This window comes from Chelmon rostratus, chromosome 24, assembly GCF_017976325.1.
Source record: "Chelmon rostratus isolate fCheRos1 chromosome 24, fCheRos1.pri, whole genome shotgun sequence".
Classification (NCBI taxonomy): Eukaryota; Metazoa; Chordata; class Actinopteri; order Chaetodontiformes; family Chaetodontidae; genus Chelmon; species Chelmon rostratus.
In genome coordinates, this window is record NC_055681.1 from 455,116 (window position 1) to 478,662 (window position 23,547).

The 23,547-nt window shown below is 45.9% G+C and overlaps 2 protein-coding genes across 3 annotated transcripts; both read left to right on the top strand.

The window, feature by feature from the left end:
- Positions 1-1,027: 1,027 nt before the first annotated feature.
- On the top strand, positions 1,028-5,243 carry LOC121627630 (zinc finger protein 2-like). Of its 2 annotated transcripts, XM_041966649.1 has the most exons (3): positions 1,028-1,714; positions 2,695-3,345; positions 4,321-5,243. In XM_041966649.1, coding segments are annotated over exons 1-3 (825 nt in total). In that variant the 5' UTR covers positions 1,028-1,542; the 3' UTR covers positions 4,323-5,243. The 2 variants fall into 2 exon arrangements, with proteins under 2 accessions (XP_041822583.1, XP_041822581.1); XM_041966647.1 differs by having other exon boundaries at positions 2,695-5,243.
- Positions 5,244-14,579: 9,336 nt separating this feature from the next.
- On the top strand, positions 14,580-23,333 carry LOC121627596 (NLR family CARD domain-containing protein 3-like). Its single transcript, XM_041966575.1, has 6 exons — positions 14,580-14,649; positions 14,758-16,561; positions 17,532-17,705; positions 20,469-20,642; positions 21,811-21,857; positions 22,069-23,333. Exons 1-6 carry the CDS (start codon positions 14,613-14,615, stop codon positions 22,614-22,616), a joined length of 2,784 nt encoding a protein of 927 aa, XP_041822509.1. The 5' UTR covers positions 14,580-14,612; the 3' UTR covers positions 22,617-23,333.
- The last annotated feature ends 214 nt before the right edge of the window (positions 23,334-23,547 follow it).

Sequence of the window (23,547 nt, forward strand, 5' to 3'; positions counted from 1 at the left end):
GGGTCAGAAAGAGGGCGAGATCCATCGCCACGGACCCCAGCCACCCGGGCCACAGACTGTTTGTACCGCTTCCATCAGGAAAGCGGTACAGGAACATCCGCACCACCACTAACAGACTGAGGGACAGCTTCTTCCCCAGAGCTGTTAGAGCTATCACCCCCAGCAGCCCCTCACTGCAGTGAGAGACTGTGTGAACTGTGAACACTGCACACCGCACTTTACACCTACACCTACACCTCTACCTCCACCTGCACCTTCTGTGTACTTGACTTTTATGTACACACATATACTATAATTATATACATTTTAGTATATCAGCACATTTCAGTTTCATTGGCATATTTTATTCTGTCGGAACATTTCACTGTGTATATTTTATATTTTATTCTGCTTGTATATTTTATTCTGTTTGCACATTTCACTTCCATATTTTATTGTTTATTGTTTAGTATATTTTATTGCCTAAGTATATTTTCATTCTGTTATATTTTTAATTGCTTCACGAATATTTTTTTTATTGCATGTTGGTTTATTTTATTTTATTGTAGTTATCTTAATTTTATTCACTCTTTCTAGCCTTATCTTTCTTACCATCTAACATGGGGGTTGCAATGAAAATTTCATTGACATGTGCAATGACAATAAAGACTCTTGAATCTTGAATCTTGAATTATTGCTGCAAATTCGGTCTCATAGAAACAGACATGCAGTGTCAGTGAGAGTAATATATAATACAGAACAGTCAGATAGAACAGCGTACATCAGAATATCATACAGTATGATTATTAATATGATTTATTTATTCCACGAATAATAGAGACATACGTTAACATCTGAAATAATCTGTTTTGCTGACATGATGTTGTACTCCTGACGATTGGAGAACGACTGGACTGGACAGGCCTCCCCGGAGGGGCTCCAGTATCTCCCCTGGAACTGCAAAAAGATTGAGAATAACACCTGAAGGTGGCAGTAATGTCACATCATGGATGCAAGCTGCCGAAAGACTCGAAGAGGAAGAAGTAGTCAGACGGACGCAAGTGTATTTCCTGTGGCTAGCATGCTAACTTTTCCCGTTATGTGTCATGTCGTTATTGTAAGATTCAGTCTGAATGAAGCAGAATTGTCTGTTTGTCTGGATAAACTTGTTGAAGCGGACTTTGTGTAAACTTTCGGATGTTTTAGCTCAGACTCATCTCCTGTTAGCCAACAATGCTAAAGGAAGGTAGCGTAGCTTGCTAGCAGGAAATAGACGGAGCTCGGCCTCACGGTGCTAGTCGGAGTAGCTTCGACAGAGACCAAACTGTATTTTTCACGGAGCCCAAATGTCCAGATAGAGCTGTGTGAATAGACTCTGTGCTGTTCCCTTTATTTGACGCTGTTTTCCATCTGAACGATCTGCTGCTGTCCGACGAAGCTAATGAAGCTAACTTAGCCTGCTAGCCGGAAATAGACGGAGCCGAGCGTCATTTAATCATCAGAGAGAACAAACAGTTTCTAACGGAGTGAGTCTGGAGGAAAAGCTGCTGTGAATCAGTCAAAATGTCTAAAGTCCAAACGCTGAGAGCTTTTGTGAAGCAGCGACTAACTGCGGCTGCTGAAGAGATATTTGAGCAGTTTGAAAGAACGATAGCAGAGTACGAGGAGGAAGTTTGTCGACAACAGAAACTACTGGACGCTGTTTTCAAGCCTGAAGTCCGGTTACACAGAGCAGGTTTGGACTCTTTACTGGTTCTTCTCACTGGAAACTGTGCTTCAGTAAAAGTACGAATACGTTCTTTTGTCCAGAACACTGTCATGTCTGTCTGTGGAGTGAAGTGTCCTTTTACTGTGTTTGACTCTGATGGTCATGGTTACTGTTTCTTCAGTGTTTTTTGTTTTTTTTAATGACACACAACACACATCAAGCCCTATTTACATATATACATACATAGACAGAAAAAAATTTCCAGGGGTATCTCACTCTTGTTCAGTTCATAAATAAATCATGTAATTCCCAAGGCTTCACATATTTGCACAGTTTTGATCGCCTTTTGGTTCTTAAGTCCTGTCAATGTCCCAATTTCATGTCCGACTTCCATTCTAAATTGCTGGATTCGTGTTTTTTTCCGTCCATTTGGATTTGTGTATGTGGAATTTTCCAAATAATATCATAATTTCACAAACACATTTCACTGTGTATATTTTATTCTGTTGCACATTTCTCTTCCATATTTTATTGTTTGGTATATTTTCATTCTGTTGTATTTTAATTGCTTTTTCAAATATTTTTACTGCATGTTTATTTAATTTTATTGTAGTATCTTAATTTTATTCTTTCTAATCTTCCTATCTTTCTTACTATCTGTTTCTAACATGTGGGTTGCAATGAAAATTTCATTGACATGCTCAATGACAATAAAGACTCTTGAATCTTGAATAAGGTTTAACACACAAATATATAAATATATAAGTGTCAATCATTCATCGTCCAGGCCAGCTTCTGGGTGTCGAGGTCCGCCATGGATGGCAGCTCTGTCCTCTTGATGTGCTGAGCAGTTTTCCTCGCCCTTTGTGATATGACTTCCTGACATGTTCTTCAAAATGTGCAGCATTTCTCCGCACATTGAAGAAAGTCGTGGTGTCAGTGGTTCAAATGCTAACAGGAAGTGACAGTTTTCTAAAGGTGTGTCTGTGTTTCATTATCCTCCACAGACGTCCAGCTGCTGTTGGGGAGGAAAGAAGAGGATCCTCCTGAGCAGCAGGACTGGAGATCCAGTCTGGACCAGGAGGACCCAGCAGAGCCGCCTCACATTAAAGAGGAACAGGAGGAGCTGTGGACCAGTCAGGAAGGAGAGCAGCTGGGAGGTCTGGAGGAGGCTGATATCACCAAGTTCACGTCCCCTCCTGTCCCTGTGAAGAGTGAAGAAGAGGATGAAGAGGAACCTCAGTCCTCACAGCTTCATCAGAGACAAACTGAACAGATGAAAACAGAATCTGATGGAGAGGACTGTGGAGGACCAGAACCAGCCAGGACCTCAGATCCAGATACACATTTACAACCAGAGACTGATGACAGTTGTGATTGGGAGGAGACCAGAGAACCTCAGTCAGGTTTAAACCCTCTACAGAACAATGAAGTACCTGTCAGTGATGTTAAATGTAAAACTGGAAAAACTTCAGTTAGCTCCTCTGGATGTACTTCAAGCTCTGACCACAAGGGGCGTCTGCAGAAACATATTGGAATCCAAACAGAAGTGAAACCATTGAGTTGCCCAATTTGTGGTAAAAGATACAACCTGAAGAACTCCTTCACGTCTCACATGAGACTTCATTCAGAAGGAAAATGTTTCAGCTGCTCAGTTTGTAAGAAAACTTTTCAACAGAGAGTTCATGTTCTGAGGCACATGAGGATCCACACTGGAGAGAAACCCTTCAGTTGTTCTGTCTGTGGGAGGAGATTCACACAAAGGTCAAATTTGACCCGACACTTGAGAGTTCACACAGGAGAAAAACCTTTCATCTGCTCAGTGTGTAAAGCCAGCTTCAGTCTCAGAAGCTCTTTGTCCAAACACATATTAATGCACACGGGCGTGAAACCGTTCAGCTGTTCAGTTTGTGGTCAAAGATTTACACGAAAGGAAAGTATGAGACGACACTTGGCTGTCCACAGAGGAGAAACCATTTAGTTGCAGCATTTGTGATAAAAGATTCACTCAGTTCCCTTCGTTAAAAAGTCCCCAGTGTGTCAGTGAGAGCAGCAGAAATCAATGAAGCTGCAGAGATGTTTGTTGAACCAGTTTCTTCCAGCAGGACTGAAGCACCGAGGACAAGACGGCTCAACACTGATCAGTTCAGGACTGAGATCATCTCTGATCCCCGTGACTGTTTTAATTCTGGTTTTATTTGTGTTGATCGTGATTTGCAGTTGTTCACCTCCTGTGCTCTTTGGTATTATGTGTTATATGTAATCAATTTGAAAGTGATTACAATTGTAAAAAGTATTTAACGTCACCTGTGCAGCACTGTGATCAACTTTTGTTTTAAAATGTGATTTATGAGTGAAATGACTTGACTTACCTCCTAATAACAGTTTATTTATATTTGATTGGACTCTCCTGGTCTGGATTGATCTCATTTTGTGTCAAACATGAACCGTTGACTCATAAAGTGCTCAGAGTGTATTCGTCTCATTTCAGTCAAATCACAAATCTTCAGACGAACTGTTGTCTTTAAAGCAGTGGTTCAGATTTTTAAAGCCTGTTTCCGTCCAGCACTCAGATGTCCTGTGTCTGTCCTCTCCTGATTCCTCTCCACTCTCTCTGATGTATGTCACAGCAGGAATAATTAGTGTCAGGATCAGAAAAAGACCCAGAGTCTGTCTGTCCTCTCCTGTGTGAGGCCCTGTCCTTCAGCTCACCCTCGGCCTGAGACCCAAGACTTGGCCCGCATGAACACTGAATGCCACTAAAGCTGCAGGACACTGCCGGCGGACCTCACAGTCGCCCTGCCGTCATCCTTCACTGCAAGCCTCAAAGTCCTGTCCTGTCCTGTGATTGTCAGGTTCGAGAACAGTTCCAATTAAAATAACTGGTCTGGAGTTATTGGATGGTTTACTTGTTTCTACTTTGGTAGAACTTGGCTAGCAGTTTCCCCTTGCTTCCAGTCTTTATGCTAAGCCAGGCTGAACATGTTGACCATCCTGACCTGGAACTAGTTGTTCCGCAGGATGTGGAATGAGACCTTGTTTTTGACATCACTGAGTTGATGTCCAGGCAGTGTTTACTCTGTGAAGCAAACAGTTTGTTTATTGAACATAAAAGGTTGCAAATGTAAGCACAATTTGATGAAGAGGAACCTCAGTCCTCAAAGAAGCTGATAGAAAGGACTGTGGAGGACCAGAACCAACCAGGACCTCATATCCAGATACACATTTTCAACCAGATACTGATGACAGGACATCAGAGGACCCTGTCCTCTGAATCAGAGACTGATGACAGTTGTGATTGGGAGGAGACCAGAGAGCCTCAGTCTGGTTTAAACCCTCGACAGAACAATGAAGTACCTGTCAGTGATGTTAAATGTAAAACTGGAAAAACTTCAGTTCGCTCCTCTGGATGTACTTCAAGCTCTGACCACAAGGGGCGTCTGCAGAGACGCAGTGGAAACCAAACAGGAGAGAAACCATTTCATTGCTCGGTTTGTGGTAAAAGATGCAACCTGAAAAAATCTTTAACGACTCACATGAGACCTCATTCAAATGTTTCAGCTGCTCAGTTTGTAAAATAACTTTTCCATGAAGGGAAAATGTTGTGAGACACATGAGAGTCCACACAGGAGAGAAACCCTTCAGTTGTTCTGTCTGTGGTACAACGTTTGCACAAAGGTCACTGGAAAAAATAAAATATTCTCGCTGCTTCAACATTCGTTTTCATTTGGTTGAAGACAACGTTTTAAAAAGCTCAACAGATTCAAATGAGAACAGACGATGTTTCCCTTTAACCTTCAAGTTGCTCTGAAATATCTCATGTTTTCAGAAGCGTGTTGATTCAAGATGTGATGTTTGGATCATCTGTGACATTGATTGATTCAACTGCAGATAAACTACATCAATGAAGTCAGGAAAAAAAAAAAACTGCAAATGTCCTCAACACTGATACTGTCTGTTCATGTCCACCTGTCTGTCTGTCCATCATGTCGTCTCTCCACCTGTCTGTCTGTCTGTCTGTCTGTCCATCATGTCGTCTGTCCACCTGTCTGTCTGTCTGTCCATCACGTCCTTGTATAAACATGCAGAGCAGCTGATTCTGTGACTGGCTGACTCGACTGAACGTTGATGCCCCAGGACGTTTCCTGATGAGTTCAGGTGTGGATAGAGGTGAGTCCAGGTATTTCAGTCCTGTTTTAAATGTTAATTGGTGACTATTTTCATCCTCTTTGTGTCAACTGAAGTGTTTTTGTAGAAGTAAAGTCGGTGTAAGAAACACTTGAACTGAAATAAACTCAGTACAGTCGTCAGCCTGTCACCCTGTCCCCCTTGCTGGAGGGTGGGGGATCTGGTTTTCAGCTCCATCGTCAGTTTTTTTTGTCACATTTTGTCGGTGCGAAAGGTTTCTGTTAAAGATAAAAGATAAACTTTCCCTGAACAGTCCCTGAACAGAAAACTCACTTCTGTCATCATTCGACTTGTTGTTCTTGTGTGTTTGTGGATCAGCTGATGTTTCTAATTGTAATAATTGCTGCTGGTTCAGGATTCAGAGAGCGAACAGAGTCACAGACACTGCCTCTAAGATTAATCTTATCTCACCTGCCTGGCGTTTGTTGGGACTGGGAGGTTCCTACACTGCACAGGCCCCTTCCACTCCCCGGCCCCCCCTCGCTGCCTGCAGGAGGGGTCCAGCCTCCCCTCTGAACACAGAGACGGTTTGCCAACTCAACTGTCCTCGCGGCCGGCAACACTCAAACCGCACCCTCCCCCCGCGGTGCTCCGCCGTACACTGCCCACATTTAAGCCAACGTACTCCCTCCCCCGTCCGAGCACAGGTGAGAGTCATCAGTCATCAGGTATGAGGGAATCCCTCCCCACACTCCTCCACAGGGAGAGAGTGACCCCCCCATTTCCTCATGACAGTATTCACATACACATGCAGCAAAACTCTCTGTGCACGTGACCCTGGTGAACCACAGTCCCAACCAGGACTTGAACCAGAACCAGAATCAACTCTAAATATTCTCCATACAAACATGATGAAGACTCTTCATTGAAAATCTGATTTAAAAAACTTCCACATGAAAAACATTTTGATCAAACGACACTGAAAAGGTTTCAGGTCAGTCTCTTCTCGTTCTTTCCTCCATCTTTCTGTCACAGGAAGCTGCTCGTCAGCTTTTCTTGCTTGTGTCCAAAAGTACCCAGAACTCCTGTGTGGTGATGTCACGGATCAGCTGTGACACACAGTGTGAGGCTGCCCCCTGGTGGCTGCAGCGGTCTGTGGTGGTGACGCAAACACAACACGAACAATTTCAGAGAGAAAGAAAGAACAAACAAAAATCCTACAATATGAAATATGGAGAAGGAGTGCTGCTTCTTTGTGGTGCCTGAGTTCACTGAGCTGTCTGCTGAACCAGGACTTGTGGTTTTATACCTTATGATGGTTTTGGTTGGAAGGCAGACCTGCTGACAGAAGTTGATATATGTTGTTGGTTGTTGGTTGTTGTCCTCAGGGCCTCTCAGAGACTCCCAGCCAGTTGCTTCTGGAGTTCATCTGACTGCAGTCCTGGATGGTTCAGGCCTCTTCAGGTGCTGTCTGTTTGTTGGGACCATTTGGGGGGGCTGGACAGGGGGGGCAAGAGCAGAGTTCTTAACAGGTTTGACCTGTGAGACATGAAAGGTGGGGTGAATTTTCATGGTAGATGGGAGTTTCAACCGAACCGCACTAGGGTTCACAATCCTTTCAACAGTAAAAGGAGCCAGCTTTCTAGATTCAACCTTAAGAGGAAGATCTTTAGTCTTTAACCAAACCTCTTGTCCTTCAGAGTAATTAGGGGCAGGGGCACGGCGACGGTTGGCCTGGTGCTCCATCCTTTGGTTGGAGCGAAGTGGTGCTGCTCGAGCCTTTCTCCAGGTTCTTTCGCTTTGCCTGATGAAGGCTTCCACAGATGGGACAGAGATTTCTTGCTCCTGCGAGGGAAACAGCGGGGGTTGAAAACCCAAGGAACATTGGAAGGGGGATAGACCAGAAGAAGAATTAACCAATGAGTTATGTGCATATTCCACCCAGGATAATTGGTCACTCCAGACTGAGGGGTTTTCAGAGACTAGGCACCTGAGGAAAGTTTCAAGAGACTGGTTAGTGCGCTCAGTTTGGCCATTAGACTGGGGATGAAAACCAGATGTTAAACTCACAGTAGCTCCCGTAGCCGACGATTTCCACACCTGAGAGGTGAACTGAGGTCCTCTGTCAGAGACAATATCTGAGGGAATTCCATGCAGCCTGAACACATGATGGATCAACAGGTCTGCAGTCTCTTTGGCTGATGGGAGCTTCGGCAGGGCAACGAAGTGGGCAGCCTTAGAAAAACGATCCACAATGGTTAAGATAGTGGTTTTACCTTTAGAGGCTGGGAGTCCAGTGACAAAATCCACAGCGATGTGGGACCAGGGCCATGAGGGAACTGGCAAGGGCTGCAAAAAACCAGCACTAGGTTGGTTAGAGGTTTTGTTCCGGGCACAGGTGGGGCATGCAGCTACGAACCCCCGAGTGTCTTGCTCCAACGTGGGCCACCAGAATCTTTGTTTCAGAACATCCAGGGTCCGGGAGGCACCTGGATGGCAGGTGAGACAGGAGGCATGGGCCCATTGGAGGAACTGGGAACGGACTGAATCCGGAACAAACAGAGCATTATTAGGATCATTACCAGGATCAGGGTGTTGTGCTTGGGCTTGGCGAACCTTGTTCTCTATCTCCCATGTTAGGGAGGCAACCAGACAGGTTGGGGGCAGGATGGGTTCTGGGTCTCTGGAGGGTTCATCACTAGAGAACTGGCGAGAAAGAGCATCAGGTTTAATATTACGTGAGCCCAGGCAGTATGTGAGTGTGAATCGAAATCTTCCAATCTTTGCCCCCTCAAGCCAGTGACGCCATTCCTCTAAAGCTAGTTTCACAGCTAATAATTCTCGGTTTCCCACATCATAATTTCATTCTGCAGGTGATCGGCGGCAGGAAAAGAAAGCGCAGGGATGAAGCTTGTTGTCCGTGGGGGATTTCTGCGAGAGTATTGCTCCCACTCCTGTGTCAGAAGCAGCTACCTCAACCACGAACTGAAGATGAGGATCTGGCTGAATCAGGATGGGGGCCGTGGTGAACCGCTCCTTCAGGGAGAGGAAGGCCTGGTTGGCTTCAGGGGTCCACAGGAAGGGACAGGATGTGGAAGTCAAGGCTGTGAGGGGAGCTGCAACCTTACTGTAATCTCTGATGAACCGACGATAAAAGTTAGCGAAACCCAAGAACCGTTGCAGCTGTTTCCGTGTCTCGGGTTGAGGCCATTCAGAGACGGCTGACAGCTTAGCAGGATCCATCTTGATTTGCCCCTGAGAGATGATGAATCCCAGGAAAGACACAGCGGAGGCATGAAACTCACATTTCTCGGCCTTCACAAAAAGGCGGTTCTTAAGTAGGCGTTCCAAAACCAGATTGACATGTTGAACATGCTCCTCTTGATTCCTGGAATAGATCAGAATATCATCCAAGTACACAAGCACGAAGCGGTTTATCATGTCTCGGAGTACATCGTTGATTAGGCTCTGAAAAACAGCAGGGGCATTAGTGAGTCCAAACGGCATGACCAGATACTCAAAATGTCCAAGCGGGGTATTAAAAGCAGTTTTCCACTCATCTCCATCTTTGATCCGAATGAGGTGGTAGGCATTTCTTAGGTCCAATTTGGAAAAGATGGTGGCACCGTGCAAAGATGTGAAAGCAGAGTTTATGAGAGTAGGTGGATAAGTGTTCTTTACCGTTATGTCATTCAGTCCCCGGAAGTCAATACATGGCCGAAGAATCTTATCCTTCTTGTCTACAAAAAAGAAACCAGCTCCAACAGGTGATGAGGATGGACGGATAATTCCTGCTGCTAGAGAGTCCTGAATGTAGGTTTCCATGGCAGCCTGTTCAGGTTTTGACAGATTATAGAGTCTACTACTTGGCAGAGTAGCTCCTGGTAATAATTCTAATGCACAATTATAAGGTCAATGGGGGGGCAAGGATAAGGCATCTTCTCTGCTGAACACAGCGGCAAGATCATGATACACATTCGGAACATTAGGTCAATTGGAGTTAGTGCAGAACGGAAGCAGTTAGCATGACAAAATGAACTCCAGGATTTAACCTCTGCTTTGCACCAGTCAATAGAGGGGTTGTGCTTAACTAGCCAAGGGTAACCCACAGCTACTAGAGGATGTGTATTTTCAAGCAAATGAAAAGAAAGTGTCTTTTGGTGATATCCTGCCATCACAAGATTAACTGGAACCGTCCTCCTCCGAACCATGGCTAGGGACAAACCATTCAGAGACCGAGCCTCCAGAGGTGTCTCCAGGGGAACAGAAGGTATCTGAAGTTGTCTGGCAAGCTTGCAGTCTAAAAAGTTCTCCTCAGCCCCAGAACCAACCGAAACAAATACAGGAACAGAGTGGACCTGAAAACAGAGAGAAGCATCAAGCTGCAGCCGTTGAGGGGAGGTAGTGGAGGTTTGGCTTACCTGTATGCTCCCCGTTACAGGTGAGCCGGGTCTTTTGCTGTCCTCTTGGGGCAGGAAGAGATGTCTACTGCTCTGCAGTAGAGACAGGAATTTGTGGCTCTCCTCTGGTCTCTCTCCTGCTGCGTAAGCCGTGCTCTGCCGATCTCCATGGGTTCAGGGGTGGACTCAGGTGGTTGCAGGGCCTGTGGTTGCAAAGAGGTGGAACTGGAACGCCGAACTGGGGCTGGATCTGTTCGCTGGATGCGCTCCCGTCGTCTCTCCCTCAGGCGATTATCCAGACGAATAGCTAAGGAGATCAGTTCATCCAGATCCTTTACCTCCTCACGAATGGCGAGTTCATCTTTTAAACTTTCTGTTCACCCTCTGTAGAACGTTCCTTGGAGGGCTGTGTCGTTCCACCCACTCTCCGCCGCCAGGGTCCAGACGATTCCCTGCATCACGTCCACGAACTGGGTGGTCGAAAACCTTCTTCATCTCAGAGATGAACTGAGAATAGGAAGCACAAATGTCACCTTGTTTTTCCCCACACAGCAGTGTCCCAATCTCTTGCAGATCCCTTCAGTAGCCCAATTAAGTAAGCTATTTTTGCTTTTTCTGTGGCATACGTTAAAGGTTGAAGCTCAAAAACCAGAGAAACCTGTGTTAAAAAGGCCTGGCAAGAGCCTAAATCTCCTGCGTAACGTTCAGGGACTGGAACAAAGGGTTCCCGGAGTAGCTGAACGGATCAGGTTCAGAGGCCAAAGCGCGGACAAAGACACAGTGGACAGAAGCGTACAAATGGAAAATTTTACTTATAACCCCAAAGGCAAAAATAGGTGGTCAAAACTACAAAACAAAACTACCTGTGCTCACTTGCGACTTGGCGAAAAAACTACTAGAAAACAAAACTAGAACGGAGAACTGAACAGATTTACAAGGCTAATAAACTAAAGATCCGATACAGGCTGAACTGAAACAATCAACAAGAGATCAGAGCTTACTGACAGACAGAAATGGGAAATGAGAGGGAGTACACCCAGGGCTGGGTGGTGTGGCAGTGTGGCTGCTGCTGGCTTGTAATGGAGGTGAGTGAAGGCAGGTCAACCAGAGGCAGATGAGTGTGGCAAGAAGGATCTTCAGGCGGCAGAGAGGGTCGGAACTAGGCAGAGAGAAAACAGGGTTACAAAGCAGAACTTTCAGAACTCGAGTCAAAATTACCAACTGGGCCTGGGTGCACTTACTGGAGGTCGTTTACGGACTGGCGTCGAGTCGTGGTCTGCTGGAGTCTCCCCGCCGTGGCTCGAAACAATCCGGTGATTAAGACAAGCTGCACCTGCCCTCCACCAGCGTGGCAGTCATGCTCACACTGCCAGGGGAAGGAGGGATGGAGAGGTACTGCCACTAGATGGTGCCAGAGGTGGAGGGCATGACACGACCCAAACGGAGCTCTTGTGTTCTGGGTAGCCTTTCCAGAGTCCTTCAGGGAGGATGGAGTCATGCAGTTGGCATTAATTCCCTGATGAGCTGGAGTTCATCATGGGGGACAAACAGAAACACGTGAAGAGTCGGGAGCGCTGAAACAAACCATAAGAATCCTCTGATCATAAGAATCAAAGGAGGCTCTTCTGAATCATCAGTGTTTTGAACTGACAAACACTGATTAGAGGCTCGTATTGTTTTAGGAGATTGGACGACCGGATGTAAAACACAGTAACAGCAGCAACACTCATCAAATGAATCTTGAAGCCATGAGTTTGTTTGCCGTGGTGCATGCTGGGAAGCGTTCGTGACAATGTCAACATGTTTTTTATCTTTATTTGCTCCAATTAAACTTGAACAACTTTATCAGTTAATGTTTAACTCTCTTCGCCTCTCTGGCTGGTTGGAGATCACTTTCATTCTATCGGGACGTTGTGGAACAGATCGGTTTCTCCATCTCAACCTCCAGCTGAAGGTAATGAAACAACTTTGAAATGTGTGGCTCATTAGCACGAGCTGCCGTTAGCTTAGCTTCACCAGAAACAGCATCAATCTGCAGCTCCATCCATCATTCCTCCAAACTCTGAGCTTCACTGTGAGCTCTGCACGACGGAGGTGAAAGCACCTCCGTTAAAATCATCCGCCATGTTGTTTGGATGTCTGTGAGTGGAAACGCTGGAATAAGAGACGGCAGGAGGGAGCGATCAGAGGCTGTGAGGAGCTGAAACAGTATCTTTGAGTTAAATCTGTCAGTAAACGAGCTGTCGGAGCTCTGAACTCTCCTCCAACAGGAACGAGTGTCTTCTTTTTGTCACTTTGGACTTAAATCTGATCAATAATCAAATAAAAGATTCATCTTTAAATGTGACCAAATGATCAATTCATTAATCTGCCTAAAAGTCTATAAAACAGTGAAAAGTGGCTCCACGTCCACCAACTCCAGCAGTAAAGTACGAGTTACACATCATGATACAATAATAAGATGATGTGACTGTGAAAGGAGCCGATCTGATGGACCTTGTTCTCAGACGTTTGCTCGTCTGAAGTTAAACTGCATTTTTTCATCTCAGTTTAATCATCGCTCTGTCTTTGTGGACTCTGGGCTCCTGATCAAGGTTCAAGATTCATCTTTATTGTTGTTATAACACTGGATTGTGCAATGAAGAGCAGTTATAGCTCCTCCTCACTGAACACTCAGAACATGCAGAAAAATGTCTTCAAATATATGACATCAGAAGGAAACATTCAAACAGAGCAAAGTGCAGAACAACAGAACAAAAGAAAGAAAAAGGAAAAGTAAACTATATTTACAGGAAGATACAGTTACATATATGCAGTTACATACATACATATACACACTAAGTCATGTACAATGTGCAGTGTCAGTGTCACATGAAGTTATAGTGTAAAACCTGAGACAGTGAGGATGAGGGCAGTGCAAAGGTGATGGTGAACAACAGAACACAACAACTGAATGTAAAATCCACTGAAATGTAAAGAACAATACTCAGTGTAAAACCTGGAGAACATGCAGAGCTGAAGGTCCACCAGAATCATTTAGGGCCACTTTTACATCACGACGACTTTGTTAATATCAGAGATCATTCAGGCACAAAGAAACTTTCAGTGATGGTGAATTTACAAAATATTAAAGGAACTGAAGCTTCCAGTCAAATTCAATCAGTGTGTGTCAGTGGAAGTCAATGGTCCTCCTGCATCAGGTGTGTGTGCTGGCTGCTCTTCACCTGACTGCAGCTTCATGGCGCCATCTAGTGGACTGATAGTAGAACAGCAGCTGCCTCACACTGCTGTGTGACTGCAGTCAGCTGACACTGATATGAAGCAGAAGATAACAGCCAATCAGCTGACACTGATATGAAGCAGAAGATAACAGCCAATCACTGGAGGAGCAGCTGATGTTCTCACAGCAGAAATGATGGAAAGGATGATTTCAGCTGATGTGCAGATGAATGATTTGTGTTTCCTCTCCAGATCAAAGTGTGTGTGAGCTGATGTGAGTTCAGCAGCATGAATCCACGTGAGGACAGAGAGGAGGGGGTCCGTCCCTCTGAAAGCAGTCTGTGGGGGGGACATGACGGCCAGCCCAAAGCTCAGAGGTGAGATGAGGATCTCTCAGTGTCCAGGACTCAAATCACTCCAGCATCATTATTCACACTCAAAGCTGTGTGTGTGTTGTGTTGAAGGCCAGAGCAGCAGGACACACCAGAGTCTGCTGGACCTGGACCTGCACCTGGACCTGAACTGGAAACTGAAACTGAACCCAGCTGTGTGTCCTTCAGGAGTGACCAGTCAATGGCAGGCTTCTTTAATTTTAAACAGCAGCATGTCTCTGACAGACAGTGAGTAGTTGTCGGTATTAAACTCGTGTTGGACAGTCCGACCTGAAATGTTCATATTTCCCTCCTCGTTGTCTTCACGGCTGATGTCTGTCTCTGTGTGGACAGACATAATGTGAGCTAATTCCTCCACAGAGTCGACCAGAAGAGCTCAGAGGTTCCCAGTGGTCAGTCTGCCCAGCAGCATCAGACTCACCTGGACTCCATATTTCTGGTCTGTACATGTACAACAGCTACATTTACATCTCTTCTGTTCACAATAATGTCCACGCTGCACTTTTTAGACCAGTGGACTGTCAGCTGGTCCAACACGGATCTGATGTTTGGTTCCATGATTTCACTTTGTGTGATTCATATAATATTCTGTTCCAGCTGCTGGAGGAGAACATTGTCACTTTTGTGAAGGACGAGCTGAAGAAGATCCAGAAGGTTCTGAGTTCAGATTACCCAGAATGCTTAGAGAGTCGAAGGGAGGATGAGGAGGTGTCGGACGGTGAGGATGAAGAGCAGAGGAGAAGCAAAGAGGCATTTCTGAAGATCACACAGCACTTCCTGAGGAGGATGAAGGAGGAGGATCTGGCTGACCGTCTGCAGAGCAGTAAGAGGATTTCTGTTCAGATTTAACCTGCTGGATTAATGGAACATTCACTCCTATGATCTTAATCAATCAATGATTAATGATGCTATTTGTTGTATCTTCATTCAGGAAGTCCTGCTTCAGGTTATGAAGGTAAACTTAAATCGAACCTGAAGAAGAAGTTCCAGTGTGTGTTTGAGGGGATTGCTAAAGCAGGAACCCGGACCCTTCTGAATCAGATCTACACAGAGCTCTTCATCACAGAGGGGGGGACTGGACAGGTCAATGATGAACATGAGGTCAGACAGATTGAAACAGCATCCAGGAAACCAGACAGACCAGAAACAACAATCAGACATGAAGATATCTTCTATCCCTCACCTGGACGAGATGAACCAATCAGAACAGTGATGACGAAGGGCGTGGCTGGCATTGGGAAGACAGTCCTAACACAGAAGTTCACTCTGGACTGGGCTGAAGACAAAGCCAACCAGGACATACAGTTCATGTTTCCCTTCACCTTCAGAGAGCTGAATGTGCTGAAAGAGAAAAAGTTCAGCTTGGTGGAACTTGTTCATCAATTCTTTCCTGAAACCAAAGAAGCAGGAATCTGCAGGTTTGAACAGTTCCAGGTTGTGTTCATCTTTGATGGTCTGGATGAGTGTCGACTTCCTCTGGACTTCACCAACAATGAGATCCTGACTGATGTTACAAAGTCCACCTCGGTGGATGTGCTGCTGACAAACCTCATCAGGAGGAAACTGCTTCCCTCTGCCCGCCTCTGGATAACCACACGACCTGCAGCAGCCAATCAGATCCCTCCTGAGTGTGTTGACATGGTGACAGAGATCAGAGGGTTCACTGATGAACAGAAGGAGGAGTACTTCAGGAAGAGATTCAGAGATGAAGACCAGGCCAACAGAATCATCTCCCACATCAAGACATCACGAAGCCTCCACATCATGTGCCACATCCCGGTCTTCTGCTGGATCACTGCCACAGTCCTGGAGGATGTGATGAAGACCAGAGAGGGAGGAGAGCTGCCCAAGACGCTGACTCAGATGTACATCCACTTCCTGGTGGTTCAGTCGAAACTGAAGAACATCAAGTATGATGGAGGAGAGGGGTCAGATCCACACTGGACTCCGGTACAGCGGAAGACGATTGAGTCTCTGGGAAAACTAGCTTTCGAGCAGCTGCAGAAAGGAAACCTGATCTTCTATGAATCAGACCTGACAGAGTGTGGCATCGATATCACAGAAGCTTCACTGTACTCAGGAGTGTTCACACAGATCTTTAAAGAGGAGAGAGGACTGTACCAGGACAAGGTGTTCTGCTTCGTCCATCTGAGTGTTCAGGAGTTTCTGGCTGCTCTTCATGTCCATCTGACCTTCATCAACTCTGGAGTCAATCTGCTGTCAGAGGAACAAACAACCCCCTGGTGGTCTAAAGTATTCAGAGATGATCATCAATCAACACAGCTCTACCAAAGTGCTGTGGACAAGGCCTTACACAGTCCAAATGGACACCTGGACCTGTTCCTCCGATTCCTCCTGGGTCTTTCACTGCAGACCAATCAGACTCTCCTACGAGGCCTGGTGACTCAGACAGGAAGTGGATCAAAATACAATCAGTTAACGGTCGAGTACATCAAGAAGAAGATTGAAGAGACTCCCTCTGCAGAGAAAAGCATCAATCTGTTCCACTGTCTGAATGAACTGAACGATCGTTATTTAGTGAATCAGATCCAATGGTTCCTGAGTTCAGGAAGACTCTCCACAGATGAACTGTCTCCTGCTCAGTGGTCAGCTCTGGTCTTCATCTTACTGTCATCAGAAGAAGATCTGGATGTGTTTGACCTGAAGAAATTCTCTGCTTCAGAGGAGGCTCTTCTGAAGCTGCTGCCGGTGGTCAAAGCCTCCAACAAAGCTCTGTGAGTGTGCAGAAATGTTCATTCAGAATTCATGAAATGTGCTCTTATTGATTCAAATGGAGAAGATTTTATCTTCATCTGCTCCTTCTTTCCTCTCCAGACTGACAGGTTGCAACGTCAGATCAAGTTATTCTTTGTATTCAAGGATTGTTGTCGAAAAAAAAATAGATCCATTCAACCTTTAATAACCCATCACTGATTGAAACACACATGCAACATGCAGTGAAACACACAGGAGCAGTGGGCTGCATTCAAGCGCAAGGGGAGCATATTGGGGGGCTAAGTGCCTTGCTCAAGGGCACGTCAGCCGGCTAATGGAGGGGGAGGGGTAACATTAAGTCATGGGAAGCATTAAGTCTGAAGGACTATGAGTCAGCAGTTTGAGTCAAGCAGAGAGGCTGTATTACGTGCAGCTCTGAGGGGTGAACTATGAAGTAAATTATAACCAGCCTTCCTTTGTGTGAGTTGCCTTGACAAAACCGAAAACTCCAGTCAGAGATAAGACAGGTCCACATCACCACCTGCCGCCAGGTTGCCCCTCCATACACACCAAGCCTGAAAAAATGATCAACACAGCCAGGACTACTTTGTTTCAGTGGTGGCAGAGTTTGCTTTCACCAGAGATGCAGAGTCCACCCAATGGCAGGACAGACCGGCCAGCAGCGCTGGTGGCAGGTGCCAATCCAATCTCAGAGCTGGGTCTGGGTCTAGCTGGCAGGCAGGATGGACTTTGACAGTCTGAACCACAGACACAACCAGAGTTACACATTACACAGCCTCTATGTCTGACTCAAAGTGTTATTGTAAATATTTTCGGTCTCTTACGCTCTGAAAACTTCACTGAAAATATATGAAATACATGCAAATTATATCAACACGTTTAGGACTGAACAGCAAAGATTTCAACATGTGCTGAGAAGAGAAATAACACAAATGTTATTTGTCTTCTTGTTCATTATTTCCTCTTCAGACTGAGCAGCTGTAACCTCTCAGAGAAAAGCTGTGAAGTTCTGTCTTCAGTTCTCAGATCCCAGTCCTCCAGTCTGAGAGAGCTGGACCTGAGTGACAACAACCTCCAGGATTCAGGAGTGAAGCTGCTGTCTGCTGGACTGGAGAGTCCACACTGTACACTGGAAACTCTCAGGTCAGATCAAGTTATTGTTTGCTTTGAAGTTGTTCACATATTTCTTCTCGACTGCTCCTCTATTGTCAGTTCTTTTGATTTTTCAATGTTTTCCATCCAGATCGTTTTTTTTATGTACATTTCATTAATTCAGCTTCATTTGCTGTGCAGCATGAAATATGAATGAACTCTGGCTGAGATGGAGATCCTGGTTTATGTTTTGATATCATGTGAAGACAATGGCAATGTAAAAGTGGCAGCTCGTTGCAGCAGCACCAATGGATTTTCTTTGTTTTGGTGTGTTTTTGTGCTTTTTGTGTGTTTCGTGTCGCTCGTCTCGGTCAGTCGTGTGCCCCTGTGGATGTACAACTGGTGAGACTATCGATATGCTTTTTACTCTTTTCTGAACTATTTAATACCACATCAGGTGCCTACCAGGAAGGTTTGGTTTTTCCCAAATAACAAACCCTGGGTGTCTCCAGAAGCAAGGAGAGCAACAGACGAAAGCTGGAGGAGTGCCTTTTGGGGGCAGCACCAGAGAGGTCTGGAGAGGCCTGAAAACCATCTCAGGCCACAGCAGTGACAGTGGGAGGGGCCCAGAACCCAGAGACTGGGAATGGACATCTCCTCAGTTCCAGCCCTGTGGAAAACTTCCTGTGTGGTTTCAGTCCCAAAGACTCTGCAATCCAGAGAGCCCAACCACTTCAGGCCAGTACCATCACCTGGTGAGCAGCGAGCACTTTGCATACCAACCAGGCATTGGTGTGGAAGATTCAGTCATCTACCTGCTCCATCGCTCTCTTTCCCACCTGGAGAGCACAGGTAACACAGTGAGGGTCGTGTTTTTTGACTTCTCCAGTTCTTTCAACACAATCCATCACCCATCACTGCTGAGGGGGGAGCTGGAAGGAGGCGGAGTAGACTGTCACCTGACTGCATGGACCATCGACTACCTCACCAACAGACCTCAGTATGTGAGGCTTCAGGACTGTGTGTCGGACGTGGCAGTTTGCAGCACCGGGGCTCCACAGGGTACTGTCCTCTCCCCTTTCCTCTTCACCCTCTACACATCGGACTTCAGACACAACACAACCAGCTGCACCTCCAGAAGTTTACTGACGATACAGCCATCATTAGACCCACAACACAGGGGAACGAAAGAGAGCACAGGGAAGTCTTAATCAACTTTGTTGAATGGTTTGAACTGAACAACCGACACACTGTTGTGCCATTTGACATACTGGGTGAAGGCGGGGAGACTTGAAGACAGGGAGGCATAATCGAAGTCTCCAGAGATGAGGAGGAGGGCCTGGGGGTGTGATGTATGCAGCCGTGAAACCACAGTGATGCTACACTCCCGGTACTCCTACTGCAGTCTGGTTAGCGCCGTTAGCTCTTCCATCTTCCATCATATTAGGGAGAGATCTCACATTCCCCATAATAAGAGACGGTTTGGATGGTTGATAATGTCTTATCTTGTCCTGGCACTTCACTCCAGCTCTGCATCCCCTTCTCCATCTCCCTATCTCTGCCGGGATCTCCGGTCTTTCAGCTGGGAGTACACTCGTGTTGCTCTGCGCTCACAGCTGATCCCGAGTGTAAACAATAGAACCCTGGCTGAATGGATCTCCTGATGTTGTTTTAAATAGGCCAGAAAAGAGTAAAAAGCAAATCTCACCAGTTGTACATCCTTGAGTGTGCACAATCGACCGAAACTAGTGACAGTAGAAATACAAGAAAAGCATAAAAAAGCACTCAAATGTTGGAACTGCTGTAAATAGTTGTCACTCTTGTGGTGCCATCTGGAATAGAAGCCAGCATATCAAGAATCAGTTTTGAGGTTTTTGCCACTTCAGTCATGGTTAATTACCACAAAGCAAATCCATTTTCTTGGCAACTGTTAATTTGATAGTCTTCACACTTGGTGGGTGTGTTGCTGAGCACCCGAGGAAGTGCCGTGTTGAGCCCCAAACATACAGCCAAGTATTCATGGGGGGGGTTCTTCAAGCGCTGCTCTCAGGCTTAAGAGCAGACTCATTTCCTCTGTTTGGTGGCTACTTTGATTTACCATTGTGACGTCACATTTTTCTTTTGTCGGTGCACACAGCACTCTGCTTTCAGGACATGCCTTCATGATCCCTTTTTGACAAAAGCCTCACTCTTCAAAAAACACATTTTAATGTTTTTAGCCATGCTAGCAGCGTGCCTCTATTAATGGTAATGAAGGATTGGCAGTTGGTCCTTTACTTTGGTTCAGACTGAAATATCTCAACAACTATTGGACGGATTGTCATGAAATGTGGTTCAGACATTCATGTTCCCCTCAGGAAGAATTGTCACCTCTTTGATCCTCTGTTTCATCCAGAACCATCATCAGGTCAACATTTTGATGTGTTCAGTACTTTGGTTTATGATCAAATACCTGCAGAACTAATGACACGCATCAGCCTCAGCTGTCGTTTGTGTTTACTGCTAACTAGCCAAACAGAAACAGACTCTGAACCTGCTGAACATGTGCATGTCGGATTGTCATGGTGAGCATGTTAGCATGTTGATGTTAGCTAACTCAAAGCAAAGCTGTGCCTAAGTACAGCCTCACAGAGCTGCTAGCATGCCTGCAGACTCTTTGACATTCAGATCACAGTGACATGGTCTCTGTTAACTCCCTGATTCAGCCATTGTATGTATTGATTTATTTATGTGGAGACAGTTTCTTCTTGTATTGGACAGGCACAGCAGTACCCTCAGATGATCTTCCATGAGTGTTGTTCTGTGTGTTTTCAGGCTGTCAGGCTGTCTGATCACACAGGAAGGTTGTGCTTCTCTGGCCTCAGCTCTGAGATCCAATCCCTCTCATCTGAGAGAGCTGGACCTGAGATACAATCATCCAGGAGACTCAGGAGTGAAGCTGCTGTCTGCTGGACTGGAGGAGCCAGACTGGCGCCTGAAGACTCTCAGGTATGAAGAGGCCTGCTGCAGCCACAGACAGTCAGTGTGATCGAGGAGGACGAGCTGGAATCACGTTCTCTGTCTTTTTGGTTGATGGTGAAGATTGGAGATATTTGTGCTGGAGGTCTGAGGGAGAACATCTTAAGGAACAAACATGATAATTACCTGTTGGTAATAATTGATCCAATTGGATATGACAAGAAGAACCACGTCTCATGAGAAATGATTGAAGCTCTGTTTGTTTGTTTATTGAAGACGCTGTAAGACTGATAATTAATAATCACAGGTGGGAGAGCAAGAGAGCGATCAATGACTAAAACAACTCAGAATATAAGAAGGCAACAGATTCAAATAAGGAAATGATGAAGGTAGATTTAATAATGAGAGAGAATCTGTGACAGTTCAGGGATGTTCCTACCTGCAGAGATGAATCAGAGTATTTCTGGTCAGAAGACTGTGGAGCGCTCCATGAACAGAACATGATGGATGGACATTACCTCTGGCAGCGTGTGGTGAAGGATGACGGCAGGACGACTGTGAGGTCCAGAAGCGGCTTCAGCAGGTTCAGCGTTCATGCAGGACAAGTCTTGGACAGATGTTGCTGCTGGATGCAGCTTTTAATGCAGGTGTTTGGCAAACACAGCATGTTGTTGAGGTGGTGTTGGTGGAGCAGGTGGAGGGTGAGCTGAAGGAGTGGGCCTCACACAGGAGAGGACAGAGAGACTCTGGGTCTCTGCTGCAGATGGTTCAGTGTCTGGTGGTCTGGTTTGTTTGAGAGGCAGCACGGCATGAAGCCAACAGTTATGAAAGAAGAGAGGAGGTCGAAGAGACGAAGAGCGGACAAAGGATGTCCGCACCACTTATAGTTTTAGGTTGAAGAGGCAGCGACCAGGGGGGTCTTGGCTCAAACAGTTTCACAGATGTTCCTCTACTCAGATCTGGACACATCATGTTTGTCCCAGCAGATATAAACCTGAGAGTGGTCTCTGTTGTCCTCCACCTTCACACACACCTACGTCCTGTGGGTCAGTGTCAGTGTGTGAGCAGGTGGTGGAGGTGAAGAGGTTTAGGTGAAGCAGGGAGAAGCAGGCAGGATGAACGTGTGTGTGTGTGTGAGAGAGTCATGTAACGTCCATGTTTGCATGCTGCTGGTCTGACCCCCCCCCCCTCCTTTCAGGGTGGAGCCTGCTGGACTCCGATGGTTGAGACCAGGTCCGAGAAAGTGTGAGTGTGTTTTTCATTTGATCTGTGACATCACTCATTCACACCTCTAATGTCATCATCAAACTGTGACGTCACTCACTCACACCTCTGATGTCATCATCAAACTGTGACATCACTCATTCACAGCTCTGATGTCATCATCAAACTGTGGATCAATGAACTGATGATCGATCAATAACTGCAGCTGTTTTCTTCTTGTTCTCTCCATCAGATTCCCGTGAACTCAAACTCGACACAAACACAGTGAACAGAAACATCAAACTGTCGGACGACAACAGGAAGGCGACGCTGGTGAAGGAGCATCAGTCATATCCTGATCATCCAGACAGGTTTGACTGGTGTCCTCAGCTGCTGTGTGGAACTGGTCTGACTGGTCGCTGTTACTGGGAGGTCGAGTGGAGAGGAAGAGTTGATATATCAGTGAGTTACAGGAGAATCAGAAGGAAAGGAGACAGTAAAGACTGTGTGTTCGGATTGAATGATCAGTCCTGGAGTCTGATCTGCTCTGATGGTCGTTATTTTGTCCGTTACAATAACAGAATAACATCCTCCTCCTCCTTCTTCTCCTCCTCCGTCTCTGACAGAGTAGGAGTGTTTGTGGACTATCCTGCTGGGACTCTGTCCTTCTACAGAGTCTCCTCTGACACACTGATCCTCCTCCACACCTTCAGCACCACATTCACTGAACCTCTTTATCCTGGCTTTAGACTGTGGTCTGGGTCCAGGTCTGGTTCCTCAGTGTCTCTGTGTCCCCTGTAGGAGGGAGAGTCTCCTCCTGTTAGAGAAACACTGCTGAACAGATCAGTTGAGTCTGTACAGGATCAATCTATCAAGTTTTTGTTATAAATTCATCAATGAACTAAGTGCTTAAAAAAACAAGTAGACTTGCTTGAGCTTCCACAAGATGTTTGTCCTCTCACCAAGAGGCGAGTGAGGGGTCTCAGGCATTGATCCTCTGGGCTGATTGTTCAAACTTTGGGAGTCATCTGGGTCACATGAGTCCTGGTGTGAATGGCTGTCAAGCTGCTGGGAAGGGTCTCGGGACTGCTTTGTTCCTGGCTGATCAGTGGTGTCATAGACCACCTCCTCTGTTCAGTGATGGGTGCTTCAGTTTGACATGAATGGCCTTCTTCACTCCTCTTTCAAACCATCAGTCTTCTCTGGACAGAATATGAACATGATTGTCTTCAGATGAGTGTCCCTGTGGTTCAGGTGCAGGTGGACTGCTGAGTCCTGACCTGAGGTGTACATATACATGTGAAAAAGATGTGTCTGTATTCATGATAACTTTGTGAGGTTTTTTTGTTGTGCAACTTTTCCAAATTTGATGCAAAAGATGGAAAAACACCTAAACACCTAAAATAAACCTCAAAAAGTTAGAACAGTATGAAATGAAAGATAATTTCTCTTTTTGTTTCATCCACTGAGGTTGGATTAATGCACAGCATGAAGATTTTATTTATGTGGTGTTGGATGGTGTCCGTGGCTGCAGGTGGACTGGTGTTGACGTGGTCTGTGGGAGCTCTGGAAGAGTCTTCAGGTGGGTCCAGATCCTGTTTCCTCATTCATCAGCCTGAAGCAACACTCCACCACCCCGGCAGGAGTCTCAGCAGAGGACATGTGAGCTCCAGAGAGCAGAAAACACTCGGCGGCTCTCAGGGTTGTGTTCACAGTTTGCTTTATCTCCTGA